Source organism: Uranotaenia lowii, chromosome 3 (genome assembly GCF_029784155.1).
Source record: "Uranotaenia lowii strain MFRU-FL chromosome 3, ASM2978415v1, whole genome shotgun sequence".
Classification (NCBI taxonomy): Eukaryota; Metazoa; Arthropoda; class Insecta; order Diptera; family Culicidae; genus Uranotaenia; species Uranotaenia lowii.
The window spans coordinates 266,008,283-266,026,195 of record NC_073693.1 but is presented as its reverse complement, the minus strand read 5'-3'; the positions used below and the strand labels follow the sequence as shown (position 1 = coordinate 266,026,195).

At 36.1% G+C, this 17,913-nt stretch overlaps 5 protein-coding genes across 6 annotated transcripts in view; 2 read left to right on the top strand and 3 right to left on the bottom strand.

Annotated features, from left to right (window-relative positions):
- Positions 1-17,913, bottom strand: part of LOC129754158 (diacylglycerol kinase eta-like) — a 418,758-nt gene that overhangs the window by 358,592 nt on the left and 42,253 nt on the right. Inside the window, exon 2 of the mRNA XM_055750049.1 lies at positions 5,162-5,670. Within this exon, the coding sequence (XP_055606024.1) occupies positions 5,162-5,281 (120 nt within the window). The 5' untranslated portion in view covers positions 5,282-5,670. The remainder of the gene's footprint in view (positions 1-5,161; positions 5,671-17,913) is intronic.
- Positions 10,341-15,969, top strand: LOC129754188 (histone H3). The gene is made up of 2 exons (XM_055750082.1): positions 10,341-10,365; positions 15,557-15,969. Exon 2 carries the CDS (start codon positions 15,559-15,561, stop codon positions 15,967-15,969), a length of 411 nt encoding a protein of 136 aa, XP_055606057.1. The 5' UTR covers positions 10,341-10,365; positions 15,557-15,558.
- LOC129754162 (histone H2A-like) lies at positions 12,903-17,637 on the bottom strand. 2 transcript variants are annotated; one of them, XM_055750055.1, is made up of 2 exons: positions 17,280-17,637; positions 12,903-13,368 (listed from the first exon to the last, which is right to left on the bottom strand). In XM_055750055.1, exons 1-2 carry the CDS (start codon positions 17,635-17,637, stop codon positions 12,983-12,985), a joined length of 744 nt encoding a protein of 247 aa, XP_055606030.1. In that variant the 3' UTR covers positions 12,903-12,982. The 2 variants fall into 2 exon arrangements, with proteins under 2 accessions (XP_055606030.1, XP_055606031.1); XM_055750056.1 differs by having other exon boundaries at positions 12,903-13,362.
- Positions 13,670-14,352, top strand: LOC129754190 (histone H2A). Its single transcript, XM_055750084.1, has one exon. The coding sequence runs from the start codon at positions 13,679-13,681 to the stop codon at positions 14,051-14,053; it is 375 nt and encodes a 124-aa protein (XP_055606059.1). The 5' UTR covers positions 13,670-13,678; the 3' UTR covers positions 14,054-14,352.
- Positions 15,035-15,373, bottom strand: LOC129754193 (histone H4). The gene has a single exon (XM_055750087.1). The coding sequence runs from the start codon at positions 15,344-15,346 to the stop codon at positions 15,035-15,037; it is 312 nt and encodes a 103-aa protein (XP_055606062.1). The 5' UTR covers positions 15,347-15,373.

The window sequence follows — 17,913 nt, the reverse complement described above, 5'->3', positions numbered from 1 at the left end:
TTTGCTTGTCTACCAAACGGAAATTTAAAATAATAAATTGATTGACTTTCGAAAAAACACCCACGTACGATTTTTTGTCATTTTTGGATGCATTACAACGAAATTATGTTTTAAATATTTTAACGATAATATTAACGACCCCTTTTCTGTCGTCTGATTAAAAATTTTAATTCATAAATCAATTGTCCGTTTTGTAAAACACCCGTGAATGAATTTTTTTCTTGATGTCATGCATAATAAAACAATTATTGCAAAAACATTAAACAGTAAATGTGAACGACCCCTTTTTCTGTCGTTTAATAGAAAGTTTGTTATCAAGAATCGATTCCTCGTCCTGCAAAACTCTCATGTTTAAATTTTTGCCTCGTTATGATGCCTAACAACGTAATGATTACAAAAAAAATCGAAAATATTAAGACGAACTCTTTTACTGATTCCTTGTCAAAATTTGATACGTGAAATCAATAACATGTGCTTTAAAACTTTTGTTTGGGAATAGAAATCGGTCCTTTTCAACAACGAGCTTTCGACACGGCGCAAACACCGACGGCGCAAACACCGACGGCGCAACTATCGACGGCGCACCAACCGACGGCGCATGAAATATTTCAATTCTATTGAAATCAGGATTCCGCGAAACTCTTTGGCGGGAGACATGGCGTTCTATGCACCGCAAAAAGATCGGCTTGGGCATATCGAACCGCCATCACATCGTTCACTTCGGATTGTTCCAGCACGACGAGTAGACGGCCAGGCCGCAAGTTCAAAGTTATAATTCTTGTTAAATGTTAAGTGTTTAGAATAAATGAGTACCTAGTTATTAAAAAATCGTTTTAAAAGCTAAGAATAAAAGAGTGTTGTCAATGTGCAAATAAACTGTTTGAGTAGTGTAGCAAGTTGTGTCATCATTTGACCGCAAAAGTGAACCAGAAAACTTACCCGAAAATTTGAGAGCTAGTGTCCGCTAAAGTAATGTCTGGGAATCACCCACTGCAACCCTGAGCCCTCGACAACTTTCATGTGCAAATTTTCATTATAATCCGATGTATAATCGCGACAATGGGGCTTATTCTGAAAGTCACGTGACGTGATGTGCAAAATTTTACATCGTTGTGCCGACTCCAGAAATCACTCTAGGCTAGAAGTTTCAGCTTAAATGTCCTGTGATCGTTTTTTTTTGGAGCTCATTCAGACTAACGTTTCTACTCTGAAACGTTTCCTGGAGTCAGGATGAAGAAGTGAAATTTTGTGATTCACGTCACTCGACTCGCAGAAAAACCTCCAATATAGCAAAAACGGTGAACAGATAATATGGACGTCCATTTTTGCCGACCCCTGACTCGAGATTTGAAATCTGAAACAATTGAGCGTCTCTCAAAACTTCTATGTGGAAATTTTCATCTCGCATATCGCAAAACATTGAACAGTTGATATGGACGACCCCTTTTGCCGACCCCCTCTAAAAAATCTGATAACTGGAATCGATTGTCCGTTCCCTAAAACCCCCGTCTGCAATTTTTCGTCTTAATCCAATGCATAATAACGCCAATATAGTGAAAACATTGAAAAGTTGATATGGACGACCCCTTTGGCCGACCCCTGACCCTGAATTTTATATCAGGAATCGATTGCTCGTCCCTCAAAACGCTCATGTGCAAATTTTCATATCAATCCAATGCATAATAACGTCAATATAGCAAAAACACTGAACAGTGCATATGGACGACCCCTTTTGCCGACCCCTGACACAAAATTCAATACCTGGAATCAATTCCTTATCTCTTAAAACCCCCAAATGCAAATTTTTGTCACAATCCGATGAAACTTTTGTCTTGTATGGACGACCCCCTTTAGAAGGGGTCATCCGAAAATCTGAAAACATTTTCCATCATTCCTGGTTCTAATGAACATCCATGCCAAATTTCAGCTCTCTAGCTCTTAAGACGGGTGAGCCTATAGAGGACATACAAACAAACATACAGAAATTGCAAAATCAATGTGATATTCTAACTCAGGACACAAAAATTAGTCTAAATTCTAATGTCAACCCCAGACTATTTTTTGGCTGTCACCCAGTGTTATCATTCGAAACTTTTTTTTTGTAGAGTTTGTTTTTATCTACAGACAGCATTCTTGCTTTATCGGATAGACGACTTCAACAAAGCCTGTAGAAAGCACGTGCTATTCAAATTTAACAAAATTTCAGGGCAACATCGAATACTTTAAAAAATCAAACAGAGAATACGACAAAAAAACTAACAGAATTACTAATGTATGTGTGTCATATTTTTATGTGAAGCGAGACCTTCAACGTATTTCATTAAAATAACACAACAAACTTTTAAGGCTTCTATGTTTTAAAGAATTGTAATTTGGTGATATAATTAAAATGGATATTTTCAAAGGAATATTCTTCCACTGAGATTCATTGATTAAAATTCTCTTTTGTGTTTTTTTTCATACTTCCTCGCAGTTAATAATATTTTTACGTTCTCAGCATGATTAAAGTTTGTCCGCGTTTTAGTTTTTAATGTTATTTTCCTGTTTGCTACCAGACATGCTGAGAACAATTAGCGTCCATTAGCAGGGGACTCAAATGAGCTTTTTGGTATGGGAGAGTGTGGTGGAAAAAATGCCAATTTCAGTCCATGTTTTTTTCGTTCATAAAAATAAAAGTGAATAAAAATCAGCCTCTACTCTAATCATGAGTTCTAAATATTTCAACGCCATTGGCATAAGATGTGAACGCTACCAGCGATGATTCGATTTGAGACCGCCAACATTAACCTGCTAGTGCATCCGCATTGCGTTTTACTAAGCTTTCAGATTGCTCGACTTAATCCGGGTTTATCCGGATATTTTATGCGAAGGGTAATGTGCATTTTTGGTGATGAGCCATGCAGAAAGACTATGGAAATTAACCCTCGTTCTCCATCTGCCTCAGGTGGTTTAGCTGTCGGATGGGTAAGATGAAGGTAATTTATTGTTGTGAGTTCGATTCTCCTCGACGGCAACTTTTTTTAAATTTTCTTGTGTCCTGGATAAATTATCCAATAGGATGAAAATCCAACAAACATGATTCTTGTTTCGATTGAATGTTTGTATGTGGTGGTCCTGCATCAGTCGAACTAGAGTCTTCATGAAAGTGACGGGGAAGCAAACATATCATCTTAGGGGTTAGGGGTTTAAAATACACCCCTCCCCCCCACCTCATAGAGATTTTTTTTCAAGTAAAATTTTCAGTTCAAGAAATGAATTTACCGTTGTAACGGGAAACTTCTACAGCCCAAAAGCTACTTAACACATTCGTCGCCACGCTCATTTTGGTAGTTTTACTAGCCGGGCCCAAAGAAATTCTGGGAGCGAGAAAGAAAAGAGGGAGAGTTCCCAGTGGCTAAACTGAGCGGCTAACTTGAGTAAGAGAGTGTCACCCGTTTTTTGATGTGACGGGGCCTCCCAGGAAATACACCCGTCACGCAAATATGACGGCCATGGTGACAAACGTGTTTTAAAAGTAAGTGTTGACAAACATGTCAGCAAATTGGCTCGCCTCCGGCGGAATTTAGTCTTATATCACTCTAGGCCTAGGACATTGCATTTTACGATGCTGTATGACGTTCAGAAACTGCTACTAATTTTGATTTAAAACCTTTTGCATTAAAACTCAAATCTTGATACTCAAAAATCTTACCTCATCTTTGAAATGGGGTTTCTTTACGAAATGTTACTCAACAAGTTCAGAATTTGAAATCTTATGATTTACTTCTTACGATACTCAACAGAATCAGTAAATAACATCTGAAATCTAGTATCCATTACTTCATTACAAATCATTTTGATTCTAAACAACCGATTATGTTATTTCAAATCTCATGCTGATATGGAAAATTCTTCGATATCCAATATCACCCACAATTCTATTTTGTGATTATTTTTCTTCTAAATGCTCAACTCCAATTTCTTAAGGGTTTTGATAAATTACACAAGTCCACAAAATTCACATTTTTCCGAGGTGCAAACCATGTGAGAACTTTTTTTCTATCAGCGTATTTTTAATAACTTTTATAAATAGAATCATGTAAGAAATTTCAAATTTAAAATAAAGGTTCAAAATCAATGATCAACGTTTCAGGAGACCGCCAGTAATTTTGACTTCTGCAAAAATAACGTTACAGATTTTTTTTGTTAGGTTTTCCCTATTCTGTAATGTGGGAGAATTTTACAAATTATTAAAGAAATTTTAAAGCAAACTGAATTTCCTATGTTTTTAAAGGAATTTTCAAATTAGAAGTTGGAGTTTTGAAGTCTTCAACAAATTTGTTAAATGAAATAAAATCTCTTTAAAACTTTCCTTAGTAAAGTCTGAAATACTTCTAGTGATATCTTTTCAAATTTCCAAATATTGTATAATTTAAGTTTTTGGCATCACTGTATATCTGGAAATAGCTTATCTAGGCAAAACATTAATGTTTGATTGAATTGAGGAATATTTTTGATATAATTTGTACTCTGACTTGGATCACTGGCAGCCTTGAAACAAAATTATATAAATTGAAGTTGTTATAAAATTAAATTGAATCACCAACTATGTGTTTTGAATAAATTCTCTTAAGTTCAATAGTTTCAATTCAATCAATGTCGAATTAACGACAATTAAATTCGAATTTATTTTCTGGTGTTTCGAAAGTATTCATTCCAATTTTTTTAGTTTTTTTTTATTTTGATTTTTGATTTTTTTTTTGATTTTGATAAATTTTGAATCGTAACAGTTTTTTTTTTAGTTTGTGTGATGGTCATAAGTAGGAAAATTGTTTAAGAAATAAATATCCATATTCATTGTGCATTTTTCGTGTTGATATTACATCTATCTGAACTTGAATTTCGAAACCCCCTCCCCCCCATGAACGGGTCCTTCGCACGGGCCTGTTTGGCGCAATGCACATTTCAGATCATTTTTGGCATACAGTTAGCTCCGATAAGGACTTAAATTTACAAGCTCTTCTTTAGGTGTAGAAATGTTAGTTAAAAAATCGAACTATTATAGTGTTAGCCACTCACCATGGGTTAAAAAAGTAATTTTTATTGAATTCAAGCCCCAACCACCCAGTGTGCCACCCAGTAACTGATGTCCATATGACTCTGCAATCATGATGATACGTACCGCCGATTTGGCATCCCGCTTGGTTGACAGCTTCCGGTGGAAAATTTTGGCCGGTTCGGTTTCGTTTTCACTTTCGGAAGACTCATCTCCGGAGCGTGGACTTCCCGGTGCTGCGGCCATTCCCCAACGAGCAGGTCAGTTAGCAGCTTCTGGGTGCGTCTTTCCGAGGGACGAGGAATGAGTTGGGAATTGGTGGATGGTACGCTTTACTGATAAAGTGAACTTTTTTTTGCTGTCCCTGTCTTTTTCGTCTCGATAGTACTATTTCCGAGGAGTGACCGGATGAATGCACTGAGGATAATGATGGTTTGCGCGGCCCGGAAGCGATAAGTTTTTTTTATTTCTGTTTGCCTTGGAATTTCGGTTGCCTCTTTTTTCGGAAGCGCTGCTGAGGATGACCGTACTAATTATGTTTGTTCACAGTGACAAATGGTTTTAATTTATTCTGATTTTCATAAAGCTTTGCTTTGAAATATGTTGACCATTGCCGAGAACCTTTCGTTGATTTTCTGGAAGGGAAGAGAAAAAAGATTTTGTAAATTTTAATTTATGAACGGACGCTGCATTGAGTAATTGAGCAACTCATTAAATTCATTTTATTTTTGGTAAGTAGGGAAGAATTTCACAAAGTGGTCAATTTTCGGTAAAACAATAAATTTTGGAACTCACTGTTCTTCTCAAACCAACCAACTTTAACAACATTTTAAACTTCAAAGAATTGTTAAGAATCTTCTAGAAAATATAAATTTCTATAGTTTATTATCCCATTTTTTACTAAATGAAAAATTGAAAATTGTACCTTAATGAAATTTCAAAACTTTTCCTCATTTTTAAAAAGAAGTAAAAGAAACAACGGCGTAAAACTGCAATAGTGTTACATCAATTATGTTACTTGAAAACTGAGGTTTGAAGTCAATAACTGTTAAATTAAGTCATACGTAAATCTTTCTTCTAAAAAAAAATCGTTTTGAAAAATATTTTTTAACCTATGATCCTATGAAAGAAGTTTTATAATAAGTTAAAGTATGGTCATCCAATTATGGTTATTTTTTCCAGAATGTTTGGAAAATTTATCGAGAGTTCAGTAAATATCACTGGAAATTTGAATAACATTTATTCAATCATGATTTTTATAACATGCTGTCAAGTAAGTATAAACTAACCTATGACGAAAGATTTGATTTGTTTTCATTTGATGAAAGGTAAAATTTTTACAGATCTATGATTAAAATTAAAAACAGGAATTCCATTGGAAAAAAAATCAAGCGATTAATCTGGGCGCCATACAAATCTAACGAATAAAAAAAATCATGTAAACTTAAATTAAACAATTTCAGTGTTTTGGAAAGAATTATTTTTTAAAGAAATGTTGAATGCATGATGTTTGACATTTTTACATTTTAACGATTTTTACGATTAACGATTCTATTAAGTTGGTCTCTGGAGCCATTATTCAACAATAAAGGTTTGAAAATCGAAATATTTCTTTGTCAATCCTTTATATATTTTTTTTGCATTAAAATACAGAAAAAAAAGGTTGAAATAACTTTGTTACCATCTAGAAATTATCAATTCAGAATTTGTAGAAACCCTCTGTTTTATTCAAGATGTGAAATAATTAAAAAATGTAGCTAGTCTAACAATCTCTGGGGCCACAATTTCAATACATTTTAACATTTTGAGTGCCAAAATTTTATGACTCAATCAGGACTTAGTAACTGGAAGCTACAGAATAGTAAATCTTCAAAAATAGGTCTGCGAGTCTCTGGAGCCCCCATTTTAGAACGTACGATACTGCTTACTTAGGATTTAGTTTTTAAAAAAGATACATGTTGCTTTACGAAGGTGCAGTGAAAAGAGATTATTTTACTGTTAGCTTCCTACTTGCAGAAGAATCTCTGCAGCCAACATAGATGACCAAATAAAATTTTCGAAAAAAGTAGCTTAGCAATGGAATAAAGTTGTCGAAAGTCTAAATTCGTTCGCTAGAGCTTAAAAAATTATATTTCTTATTTCTTTTTGCGGCCTACTACACTCCCTCACATCAAGAAGCTCATTTGAGCCCCCTGGTAATGAACGATAACTGTTTTCAGCACGTCTGGCAGCAAAAACCGAAGAAAAAAAACAAATCGCGATCAACATTTAATCATTCTGAGAATCTAAAAGAATTTTTTGAAACAAGAGAATGCAACGATACAAAAACTAAACCTTACTACATGAATCTCAGTGGAAATATATTTGGTTTTAAGCGATGCATGCGTTCTTTTATTTAAGATGCAAACAAATAAACAAAAAAAAAAAAACAACAAATAAAAAATGAAACAAATAATAAAAGAGATGAAAATTTTTTACCTGAACTTAATTACACTATTTATACAGTTCGCAAAATTTCAAAAAAGTTTCTAATTAAGTGGAAAAGACAGGCTGACTAAACATCAATTAAAATTTTTCTTTGAACTATTGCATTAGTTTCCAGACATTTCCAGGAAATTTTAAAAGAATTGTCATCCAAATCTAACTGTTTGAAATTTTTAAAAGAATAAGTTTTGTAGTTTTCAACGAATATGTTCAATGTATTTAGGCTTTAAGAATCGAAAGACATCTCCAAAGATTACTTAAGTAACGAAGAATATTTTATAAAGTTTTTATTTTTGAAATCAGAATATCGCGGAAAATTTCAATCTTATTTTGAATTAAGGGAGGGAATCAATTATATTTGAAATAAGTTTCTTTTAAAGGTTTGTTTGTGTATCAGTATAAATTTAATGACTTTGCTCAAAAGTTATCATATTCGGTTTTCGAGTCGACAAATCACCAACATTAGAGCCGATAGAAAAAATCTGACAATAGATTTGGACTTACAGCTTTAAATTGTTTCAGAATACTGATCTAGAATATTGAATGATACTAAAGGCAAAAAATCTGATTTGTTTGAAAATGTTATCCTGTTTAGATATTTGAATTTTATCTTATAGCATATTAAAAATAATTTTTGAAGATCACTTTTCCAATGGTTTATGCGAACTGGTTTCTGAAAATGTCGTATTCAATTTATTGTCATTTTTTTCATGAGCATTCAAACTCAAACAGATCGCTTCAACTATAAGCCATAGGGCAGCCATGGCTTTTTTCGTCAATAATTGATGTAGAATTCTGGATAAGGAACGTAAATTTTCATTCGATTTTTGATAGTGTTCTGGTAACATTTTAAGCGATATTCACAGGATAACATTCTTCGATTTGATGTTTGATTGACTCTAGATCTAGAGAGTGTTCAACAAGTTGGAATCCACTTTTAAACTTTTTGTTGTGAAAATATTTTTTTTTGAAATCATCTTGAACTATCATAAAATAAATTAAACAGGGTGTTAAAGATTTCATGTTCATGTAGTATCCATTTATTGTTCTTTTATTGTTTCAATATTCAGCTACAATCATTACTATTTTTTTGTTATTCAAAGTCGAAGAAAAAAAAATGAAAAGAAAACATGTTTCAAGATCTTGAAATTTCCAAATATATCCATTTGTACAACATATAGCTTATAACTTCAGCTTACTTATGCATTAAGAGGAATTCTTTTTTTGAGCACTTATTTATTTTGTTTTTTTATTTGTATTTGGGCCAATAATTGTTTTTACATATATATATTTGTAGAAAAGGGCGAGGGGGTTCTTACATTCTTTGTAAAATATATCAGAACTCGAACATTAACCTTTTTTGTAAAGGGGGCTTCCATACAAAATTTTCAAAAACATGATCTAATTGGAACAATTTTTAGAGATCTTCCGGCAGAAAAAAATCTTACTTTTAAAAAACGACATCCAATTTTGGCTTTGCTTAGCTGTAATTCGTTTCCTTATGAATCGAACTCAAATTTTAATTGTTTGTTGTTAATTTGATCATCATTTGCATAGAACATACTTAGTCTGTCAAAATTTTCAGTTCTTCAGTATGATGGAATGATGATAAAGATGTTTGAAATGTGCGCTTCGGGTCATATTGACCCGAGCAGCTTTGGTGGGTTAACTAATAAGGGCACTCATTTATGTCAATAAAAATGACCCAAGCAACCAAAAGTTCGGGTATCACTTGAGGAATGAACTCATAAGTTCACATAGAGCTGTACAAAAGATCTGTGGAACTTTTTTGCTGTTCAATATACTATTTCGAGGTCCACGGAACATCATTCTCTATCAAGTTCAGTCAATGCTAAAAAAGCTTCAAAGTACTGTTTTGGATTCTGTATCTACTTTTTGAGAACTATAAAGTTGGTATGAAGAAAAACAATCTACTTGTTACGAACTTTTAATTTTTTCACGTGAAGTAGCTATCAAAGGGTTGCATGTCTTTTTGTACAGCTCAATAGTTCGTAAAAAAATTTTCTGTTGTACTCTTTTGTTAACTTGAAAGTTTTTAGTTATTTCCAACGGGCATTTATGAATTCTAAAATACTTTCAAACCGCTCCGACTTAAAGAAGGGAGGTGGGGAGCGGGGGGCTCCTATACAAAATCATTAAAAATATGGCAAAATTCCAAAATTTCCGCAAACTGCTGAACTGATCAACCACAAATGTGGTTGTAGCCGTTTCGAAGACTGGGGGAATATTTTCTTTAGTGCTTTCAAACCCCTCCACATTAAAGGAGGGGTGCCACCATACAAAGTTGATAAAAATATGAACAATTCGAAACATTTACGGAAACTACTGAACCGATCAACGTGAAATTTGGTGTGTAGCCGTTTTGAAGACCGGAAAAAGTTACCCTTCAAATTTAGATAGGAGGGGCCATGTTCCCATACAAAATAATCAAATTATGACACAATTCGATCACTTTCCGGAAACTACTGACCGATCCGTTTTTAAGACCGGAAATGGTAGTACTTTCAAACCTCTCCAAATTAAAAATCGAGGGCCCTCATAGGTAATTAACAAAACGCGGACGACCTTAAGATATTCAGGAATATTGAATCACTTATGGACTGTGCAGCACTTCAAACAGACATCTCGAATTTCCTGAACTGGTGCAGATGTCATGGAACTTTAGCTAATACTAGTAAATGCAGATGCATTACGTTCTGTAGAAGATGTTTATTGTCTGAAAGTGGTTTTCTGTGTTCTGGTACGTAGCGTTTTAGAATATGCCGTGGCAATTTGGACTCCTCATCAGGCAGTACAAATCTAAAGTCATTCAGAACTTAAAATCCGTTTTTCCTATCTCTAAAGTTACTCATGCTAAATGAAAAGTTATGAAAAAATTGTTTGTCCATTTCTTTCCAATGCTATAGAGACGAACATAAACCTTATATCAGGCATTTTGCCGAAACGTTCTCGAGCCAGGTTTTTGAAACTATTCGATCATACATAATCCACTTTTTAATTTCATCATCTGAAGTTGCTTCAAAATAACTTAATGAAATATGAAATTTCAGTTTTGGGTCAACTCATAAACTTTGCACGTTATCTAGTCAATTTGAATATGGTGGCCCACTATTCCTTATCTTTTTTTAAATTAAAACAAAATCCTTTTTCCAAAACAGTCAGAACTCGAAGAAATATTATTTAAAAAATTTAAAAAAACGCCTTATGATACCTAAAAAATGTAAAAAACTTGACCATTATTTTATTCTTCTTTCTTTTAAAACAAAGAAGTAATGAAGCAAAGAAAAAATGGCCCATTAAACCCCACACTCCCCCATATAATTCTGAAAATCAAATTTTTTTATGGAAAAAGTGTTAATGTTGATAACTTTACCAAATAATTAATTGAAATATATGGATTGACTTGTTTTGGAGATTTTTATAATATGTTTTGAAGCCAACAAATATTGCAAAATTTTGAAGAGAAAACGAATTTATTTATATCCAATAAAGTTGTTTTTCAAAGCGTGCAAAAACAGTCGCGAGTGAGTGAATTCACTTCTTAATAAGCAAGACATTTTAATTTTACGAGAAAACTTTGACATTTTATAACAAAAAAATCAGAACTTTTTAGAAAAAGATGAGACGATTCTGAAACACTTAATTTAATAGAAATCGGTTGGAGCTGAATAACAACAGCGCGAATGAGTGAATTTAAGTCACAAAATTTGATTTTTGTTAAATTGTATAAGGGAAATATGCTCTGGAAGCAGTTTTGACACTCCAGATAGTTGGATTTTTGAAATTCGAACATTAATAATTTAGTTGTTTTTTCAATAAATTTGTTAAATTCAAATAAAAATAACAAAAATAGTTTAAAAAAAAATTTTAAGCTGGATTTTCAAATAAAAACTGTGAGACACAGTAGTAATTCTAACAATTGGTTCCTCAATATGTTGCTAGTCAAAATTAGAAGAAAAAATAGGAAAAGGTACTGAAAATGTATGATTGTACAAGTCGAAATAACAACATATCACTTCTAAAATATCCATAAAATATGAAGGCTCTACAGAATGGTTCAGGATAACTTGAAATTTCGTGACATGAATTCAGCCCACTACCCTGTTCTTTTAAAACTGAGTGAATTCACGTTATAACTTTAAAAAGGTTTTACTTTGTTCGTTGTTGTTCAATCGAAAAGTTATGCACGTCAAATTTGGGGTAATTATTTTCTCTACAACTTGTTTGAAGACACCGATATCTCTTTTCCACAGTGAGAACAGGAAATCAATGCAAAAAGTACTGAAGTCAAAGATGGTCCATTCTAGCATGAATTCACGTCACAAACGTAATCTAACGCAACACTAACAACTTAAATTTTTAATTTCCCACAATATATTCGTTCTGAAGGAAATTAAATTTGCGGCCGTTTGCTTTCTTTTCATTTTCAAATAAATTGACTTCTAGAATGATAACAGTCCAGAAAAGTCCGGAAAAGCGATTTCACATCACGGTGGAATGTGTCAAGAGGTTTTTTTTAAAGAAAAAATGACTTACGTCATTTGACTCTGGTGGTATGAAAAGAAATATATTTAGTGCCGGTATGTTTTGCGTTTATCAAACACGTCAATGGCCCTGTAATATTTATGTTCGTTGCAGTTGCAAACCAAGCTTCAAACAAGTTGAAAAAAGAGCAAGAAACAACTTCGGGATAGTTTGATTAGCGCACTTTCAAACGAAATCCAGAATGCCTATTTAATGGTTAATATGAAGCAGTTATAGATCATGGAGTATTTCGCCTTGAACAATAAAAACTATTAATAGAAAACTATCAGGCGCAATTTTTAACCCAAAAGGCAAACGCTTGAATTCATAAAGGAATAATCATTCTTCTTTGAAAACTATAACTGGAACTGCGAAGTTTATCTATTGACTTTTCGAGCTTACTGGACAGTGTATTTAATTTGAATGCATCCTTTTTTGTAAAGACATCGCGCTTAAACACAATCAAATACACGAGTGTGAAGCTACCAGAAGTTCAAAATGGCCGACACCAGCATACTAACTGCTGTATCTAACACATGGCGGATCAACTAAGAAATATCTTAATTTTTCGCTTGACGCGTGTGCGCTTTACTAAGTAACGTAACTCAAATGTGATACATTTTATACAGACACTTCACTCTACAAAATTGTAAATAACACTTTCGTTAACTCAAAGATACTTAATTTGTAAAATTTTGACCATTGAGTTAAGAGACAGAGAGAACGCCAAACTTTGTTGTTTTCGGGCTTAGATTTCTTTGCGGTCCTTAATGTGTTATGCGATTCTCTGAAGTTTTGCATGTGATTTAAATGATGATAAAAAAATTGAAATGAAATTTTCTCCTTACTCTTAACATAAATGTTTTGTGGCCCTGAAAAGGGCCGTTTGAAAGCGTAGCTTCACACAGCAGTGCAGATTTACTTGGAGCTGGTGTACTTGGTGACGGCCTTGGTTCCTTCAGAGACGGCGTGCTTGGCCAACTCTCCCGGAAGCAGCAGACGGACGGCAGTCTGGATTTCGCGGGATGTGATGGTCGAGCGCTTGTTGTAGTGAGCCAGCCGAGAGGATTCAGCAGCGATACGTTCGAAGATATCGTTGACGAAGCTGTTCATGATGCTCATGGCCTTGGACGAGATTCCGGTATCAGGGTGGACTTGCTTCAACACTTTGAAGATGTAGATAGCATAGGATTCCTTCCTGCGGACCTTCCTCTTCTTCTTGTCTCCCTTGGCGATGTTCTTCTGGGCCTTGCCGGACTTCTTGGCGGCCTTTCCGCTGGTTTTCGGTGCCATTGTCGAGTTGTGGGGTAGATTCGAAACGAAACTGATGATTTCGGCTTGGGTTGCAGCTGCTTTTAAGCAGGCAAAACTCATTCAAAACGGTCGTTCCAATCGACAATTCTGTCTGTTTCCCCTATGTTTCCCACATTTATCTGCTTCATTCTACGCTGCTTCGAGGGTAGACTTTTCCCTCGTTTGCTTTATGACTCTTGCGTATACCTGCACGCGCTTAGGGTTGCCAAGAGTATATAAGCACCGACCCCGTTTCCGATTTCAACATTCTACATTCGTCGTTTCGTTTGTGTAAAGTTACTACAAACTCATCTCAACAAAATGTCTGGCCGCGGCAAAGGAGGAAAAGTCAAGGGAAAGGCAAAGTCCCGATCATCTCGTGCCGGACTTCAGTTCCCAGTTGGTCGTATCCATCGTCTGCTCCGCAAGGGCAACTACGCAGAACGTGTAGGTGCTGGAGCTCCCGTCTATCTGGCCGCTGTCATGGAATATCTGGCAGCTGAAGTGCTGGAATTGGCAGGAAACGCCGCTCGTGACAACAAGAAGACCCGTATCATCCCGCGTCATCTTCAGCTGGCCATCCGCAATGACGAGGAGTTGAACAAACTGCTCTCGGGCGTCACCATCGCTCAGGGAGGTGTTTTGCCCAACATCCAAGCCGTTCTGCTGCCCAAGAAGACCGAAAAGAAGGCTTAAACTGGAATCATCTCTACTCACAACCAAACCGCCCTTTTCAGGGCGACAAATATGTTTTCAAAGAGTTGGTTGATGCTTTTAAACTCATTGATATACAGTTGATATTTTCAACATTACAACATTACAACAACATTACAACATTACAACATTACAACATTCAACAGTACTGAGATATATATTTGCACTTGTTTGATTAGGTATCATGTTACTAAATGTAAGGTTAAATGTGCAATCCGTGACGTCACCTAACTCAATTGCTGTGTAATTTCATTATAAGCTAATCTTAAACAATCAGTCTGTAGGACAGTAGTCAAGAAATTCAGAAATAAATAGATATTCGTTTCAATAAACGTTGGCAAAGATTTAGCGACCATCATCCCGATATTCAGTTGAATATTTATACCTGCACTTTCTGAACCTCTAACTTTATTGAATGCAGGACATTCTAAATTTTCTTTCGTACAACCTCCATTCTGAATGAATAATATCAAAGTGTGATATAAAGGTGCCACAGACTCATTTGAATACTTTCTCTACCACAATCACTTCTTTAGAATTGGTAGGGACAGTTTTTCCGACTTATTCGTCTTACGAACGCTTTTGCCGATCTGATTATTCGTCAGATTTGTATCATTATCGAATGTTCCTTTAAAAAATAAGTCGTTCTCTCAAATTTACTGTTTATGTACTGTAGTGCTAGTCTTTTTAATATTACTCAAGTTTGAACTGTCGTCAATACTCCGATGTCCCTGGTAGTCATTTCCGTTACATAGAAGAACACTGAACGTTTGATCATCTCTTTTTTCATATTTGAAAATCAGGAATCTTGAGCGTTCTTATTCCTATTCAGGTGAAAATAGGAAAAATAAGAGGCTGAACATATACTAAAACTGGAACGATACAGAGAAGATTCGCAAAACTCCTTGGAAAACTATTGGTGGCCCTGAAAAGGGCCGTTTTTGATTGCATTGATTCCATGATTTAACCTCCGAAACCGTACAGAGTGCGTCCCTGGCGTTTCAAGGCATAGACGACGTCCATGGCAGTGACGGTCTTCCGTTTGGCGTGTTCAGTATAGGTAACAGCGTCACGGATCACGTTTTCTAGGAACACCTTCAAAACACCACGAGTTTCCTCGTAGATCAAACCGGAGATACGCTTGACTCCTCCACGACGAGCCAGACGACGGATAGCGGGCTTGGTGATTCCCTGGATGTTATCACGCAAAACCTTGCGATGACGCTTGGCGCCACCCTTTCCTAGACCTTTTCCTCCCTTGCCGCGGCCAGTCATTTTAGAAGATTTGTGTTAGGTTGCTTTCGAACGATCGAAACAAAACTGATGTCTGCCTGTCGTTTACGGTCTCCTTATATACCCTATTCCTAAAAGAGACGCCATCTTGAATGTCGGTAGAAAGTGGAGGGGGAGTTCATTCATTTTTGCGGTATAAAAAGGGATGCCACTTTGTTTCATTCAATTATTCTCATTCAACCGTCTGAACAGAAATGGCTCGTACCAAGCAAACCGCTCGTAAGTCCACCGGAGGAAAAGCTCCTCGCAAACAGCTGGCCACTAAGGCTGCTCGTAAGAGTGCTCCAGCCACCGGAGGAGTCAAGAAGCCTCATCGTTATCGGCCAGGAACCGTTGCTCTGCGTGAGATCCGTCGTTACCAGAAATCCACCGAGCTGCTGATCCGCAAGTTGCCCTTCCAGCGTCTGGTTCGTGAAATCGCTCAGGATTTCAAGACTGATCTGCGTTTCCAGAGCTCGGCCGTCATGGCTCTGCAGGAAGCTAGCGAGGCCTATCTGGTTGGACTGTTCGAGGACACCAATCTGTGTGCCATCCATGCCAAGCGTGTCACGATCATGCCAAAGGACATCCAGCTGGCTCGTCGTATCCGAGGAGAACGTGCTTAAACGATATCGTAGTACCTGTTTTGCATCTACTTACATCAAACGGTCCTTTTCAGGACCACTGAAACTATTTCAAAGAGGTTATCATGAATAATTCCAATCAAGACTGCAGCGTATGCCTTACAGGTAAGTATAAAATGCTTAGTTTTTCTGTTAAACAAAGTTGATCCGGAATCGGTTTAAAGGCTAGTCTACTCTAGGCGACAGTTCGTCTCGAGACGGTTTTAGCTTTTCACATTTTATTCGAAAGACACTGAGCCTATCTCAGGTTTCCGACAACAACAGATAACAAAGATGGTCTCATACCAAAAATCACAGTTCTAGTTGCCTAATGTACTTAAAAGCTTTGCATTTGCTCCCCGAATTAAAACATTTACCCTTATTCAGAATTTGCTAATTCAAACACCAAACCAAACAATATGATTTTTCAAACTGAGTTTATAAGTTTTAGTGCAGTCTCTTTTTTGGTATGCACGCCATTCAACCGTTGGCCGTCCTGGTGAGGGAAAGCGTCGGTATTTAAAAAAAGCAAATGGCGGAACACGTGTCGTTCCTGTTGAATGCTTGACAGTTGTTTATCATTGATGCATAAATAACAAGAAACCCAAAATATTCCGTAAGGGAACAATTGGGTTATTTCCTCTACCTTATAAGTAGAATGAACCATATTTTGTTTACTGCATTTTGTTATTTGAATAGTTCTTGAACCTCTCGAGAACCATTTTATTGATACCAACTTTTTCCACATTCTTTCACTTGTTCACATTTAAGTTATAATATTACAGTTTATTAAGTGTTCAGATCAATTATGATCAGTTCAACTTTTTGATTCAGTAAATTCTGAACAATGTTTATTTGACTTAAATTTGCTATAGCAATAAAGTATTTGAAATATAGGAGAATATCCTGTAGAGCAAAAAATATATAATTTTTCAAGATTAAAAACTGCTTTTTTACTGCTGCTAACAGACTGGTATTAATAATATAGCTCAGTGGACTATCTAAAAACGGTGAACAGTCTTAAGTTTATTAAGTGTCTCTCAAATTAACAAAGCCGATGTTCGCTGTAGGTTTGGAACTTTCAACTAACCCAAGACCAGAAAAGCTTACGAATAAACAAAAATTTCCATAATCCAACAAAGCCTAATCCATGCAGATAAAAGAACTTGCCGAAATGCTATCACGAACTGCCATGACACTGGATATGAAAAATATTGGAAGCACCACAAAACTCTTTGAGACTTTATTGGTCGTCCTGAAAAGGACGGTTTGGTTGTAAATAGAGATGATTTCAGTTTAAGCCTTCTTCTCGGTCTTCTTGGGCAGCAGAACGGCTTGGATGTTGGGCAAAACACCTCCCTGAGCGATGGTGACGCCCGAGAGAAGTTTGTTCAACTCCTCGTCATTGCGGATGGCCAGCTGAAGATGACGCGGGATGATACGGGTCTTCTTGTTATCACGAGCGGCGTTTCCTGCCAATTCCAGCACTTCAGCTGCCAGATATTCCATGACAGCGGCCAGATAGACGGGAGCTCCAGCTCCGACACGTTCTGCGTAGTTGCCCTTGCGGAGCAGACGATGGATACGACCAACTGGGAACTGAAGTCCGGCACGAGATGATCGGGACTTTGCCTTTCCCTTGACTTTTCCTCCTTTGCCGCGGCCGGACATTTTGTTGAGATGAGTTTAGAGTAGCTTTACACAAATGAAACAACGAATGTAGAATGTCTATAACGGAAAGAGGGTCGATGCCTATATACTCTTGGCTACCCTGAACGCATGCAGGTATACGCATGAGTCACAAAGCAAACGAGGGAAAAAATTTACCCCTCGAGGCAGCGTGAAATGAAGCAGATGGTTAAAAAAACGTAGGAGAAACAGACAGAATTGACGATTGGAAAGACCGTTTTTAATGAGTTTTGCCTGCTTAAAAGCAGCTGCAACCCA

Excerpts from the sequence above, each read along its gene's own strand:
- LOC129754188 (XM_055750082.1), top strand. The coding sequence starts at position 15,559 with ATGGCTCGTACCAAGCAAACCGCTCGTAAGTCCACCGGAGGAAAAGCT.
- LOC129754162 (XM_055750055.1), bottom strand. The coding sequence starts at position 17,637 with ATGTCCGGCCGCGGCAAAGGAGGAAAAGTCAAGGGAAAGGCAAAGTCC. Across the intron at positions 13,369-17,279 it reads CGTTCTGCTGCCCAAGAAGA|ACAACTCGACAATGGCACCG; the intron begins CCGAGAAGAAGG and ends CGAATCTACCCC.
- LOC129754190 (XM_055750084.1), top strand. The coding sequence starts at position 13,679 with ATGTCTGGCCGCGGCAAAGGAGGAAAAGTCAAGGGAAAGGCAAAGTCC.
- LOC129754193 (XM_055750087.1), bottom strand. The coding sequence starts at position 15,346 with ATGACTGGCCGCGGCAAGGGAGGAAAAGGTCTAGGAAAGGGTGGCGCC.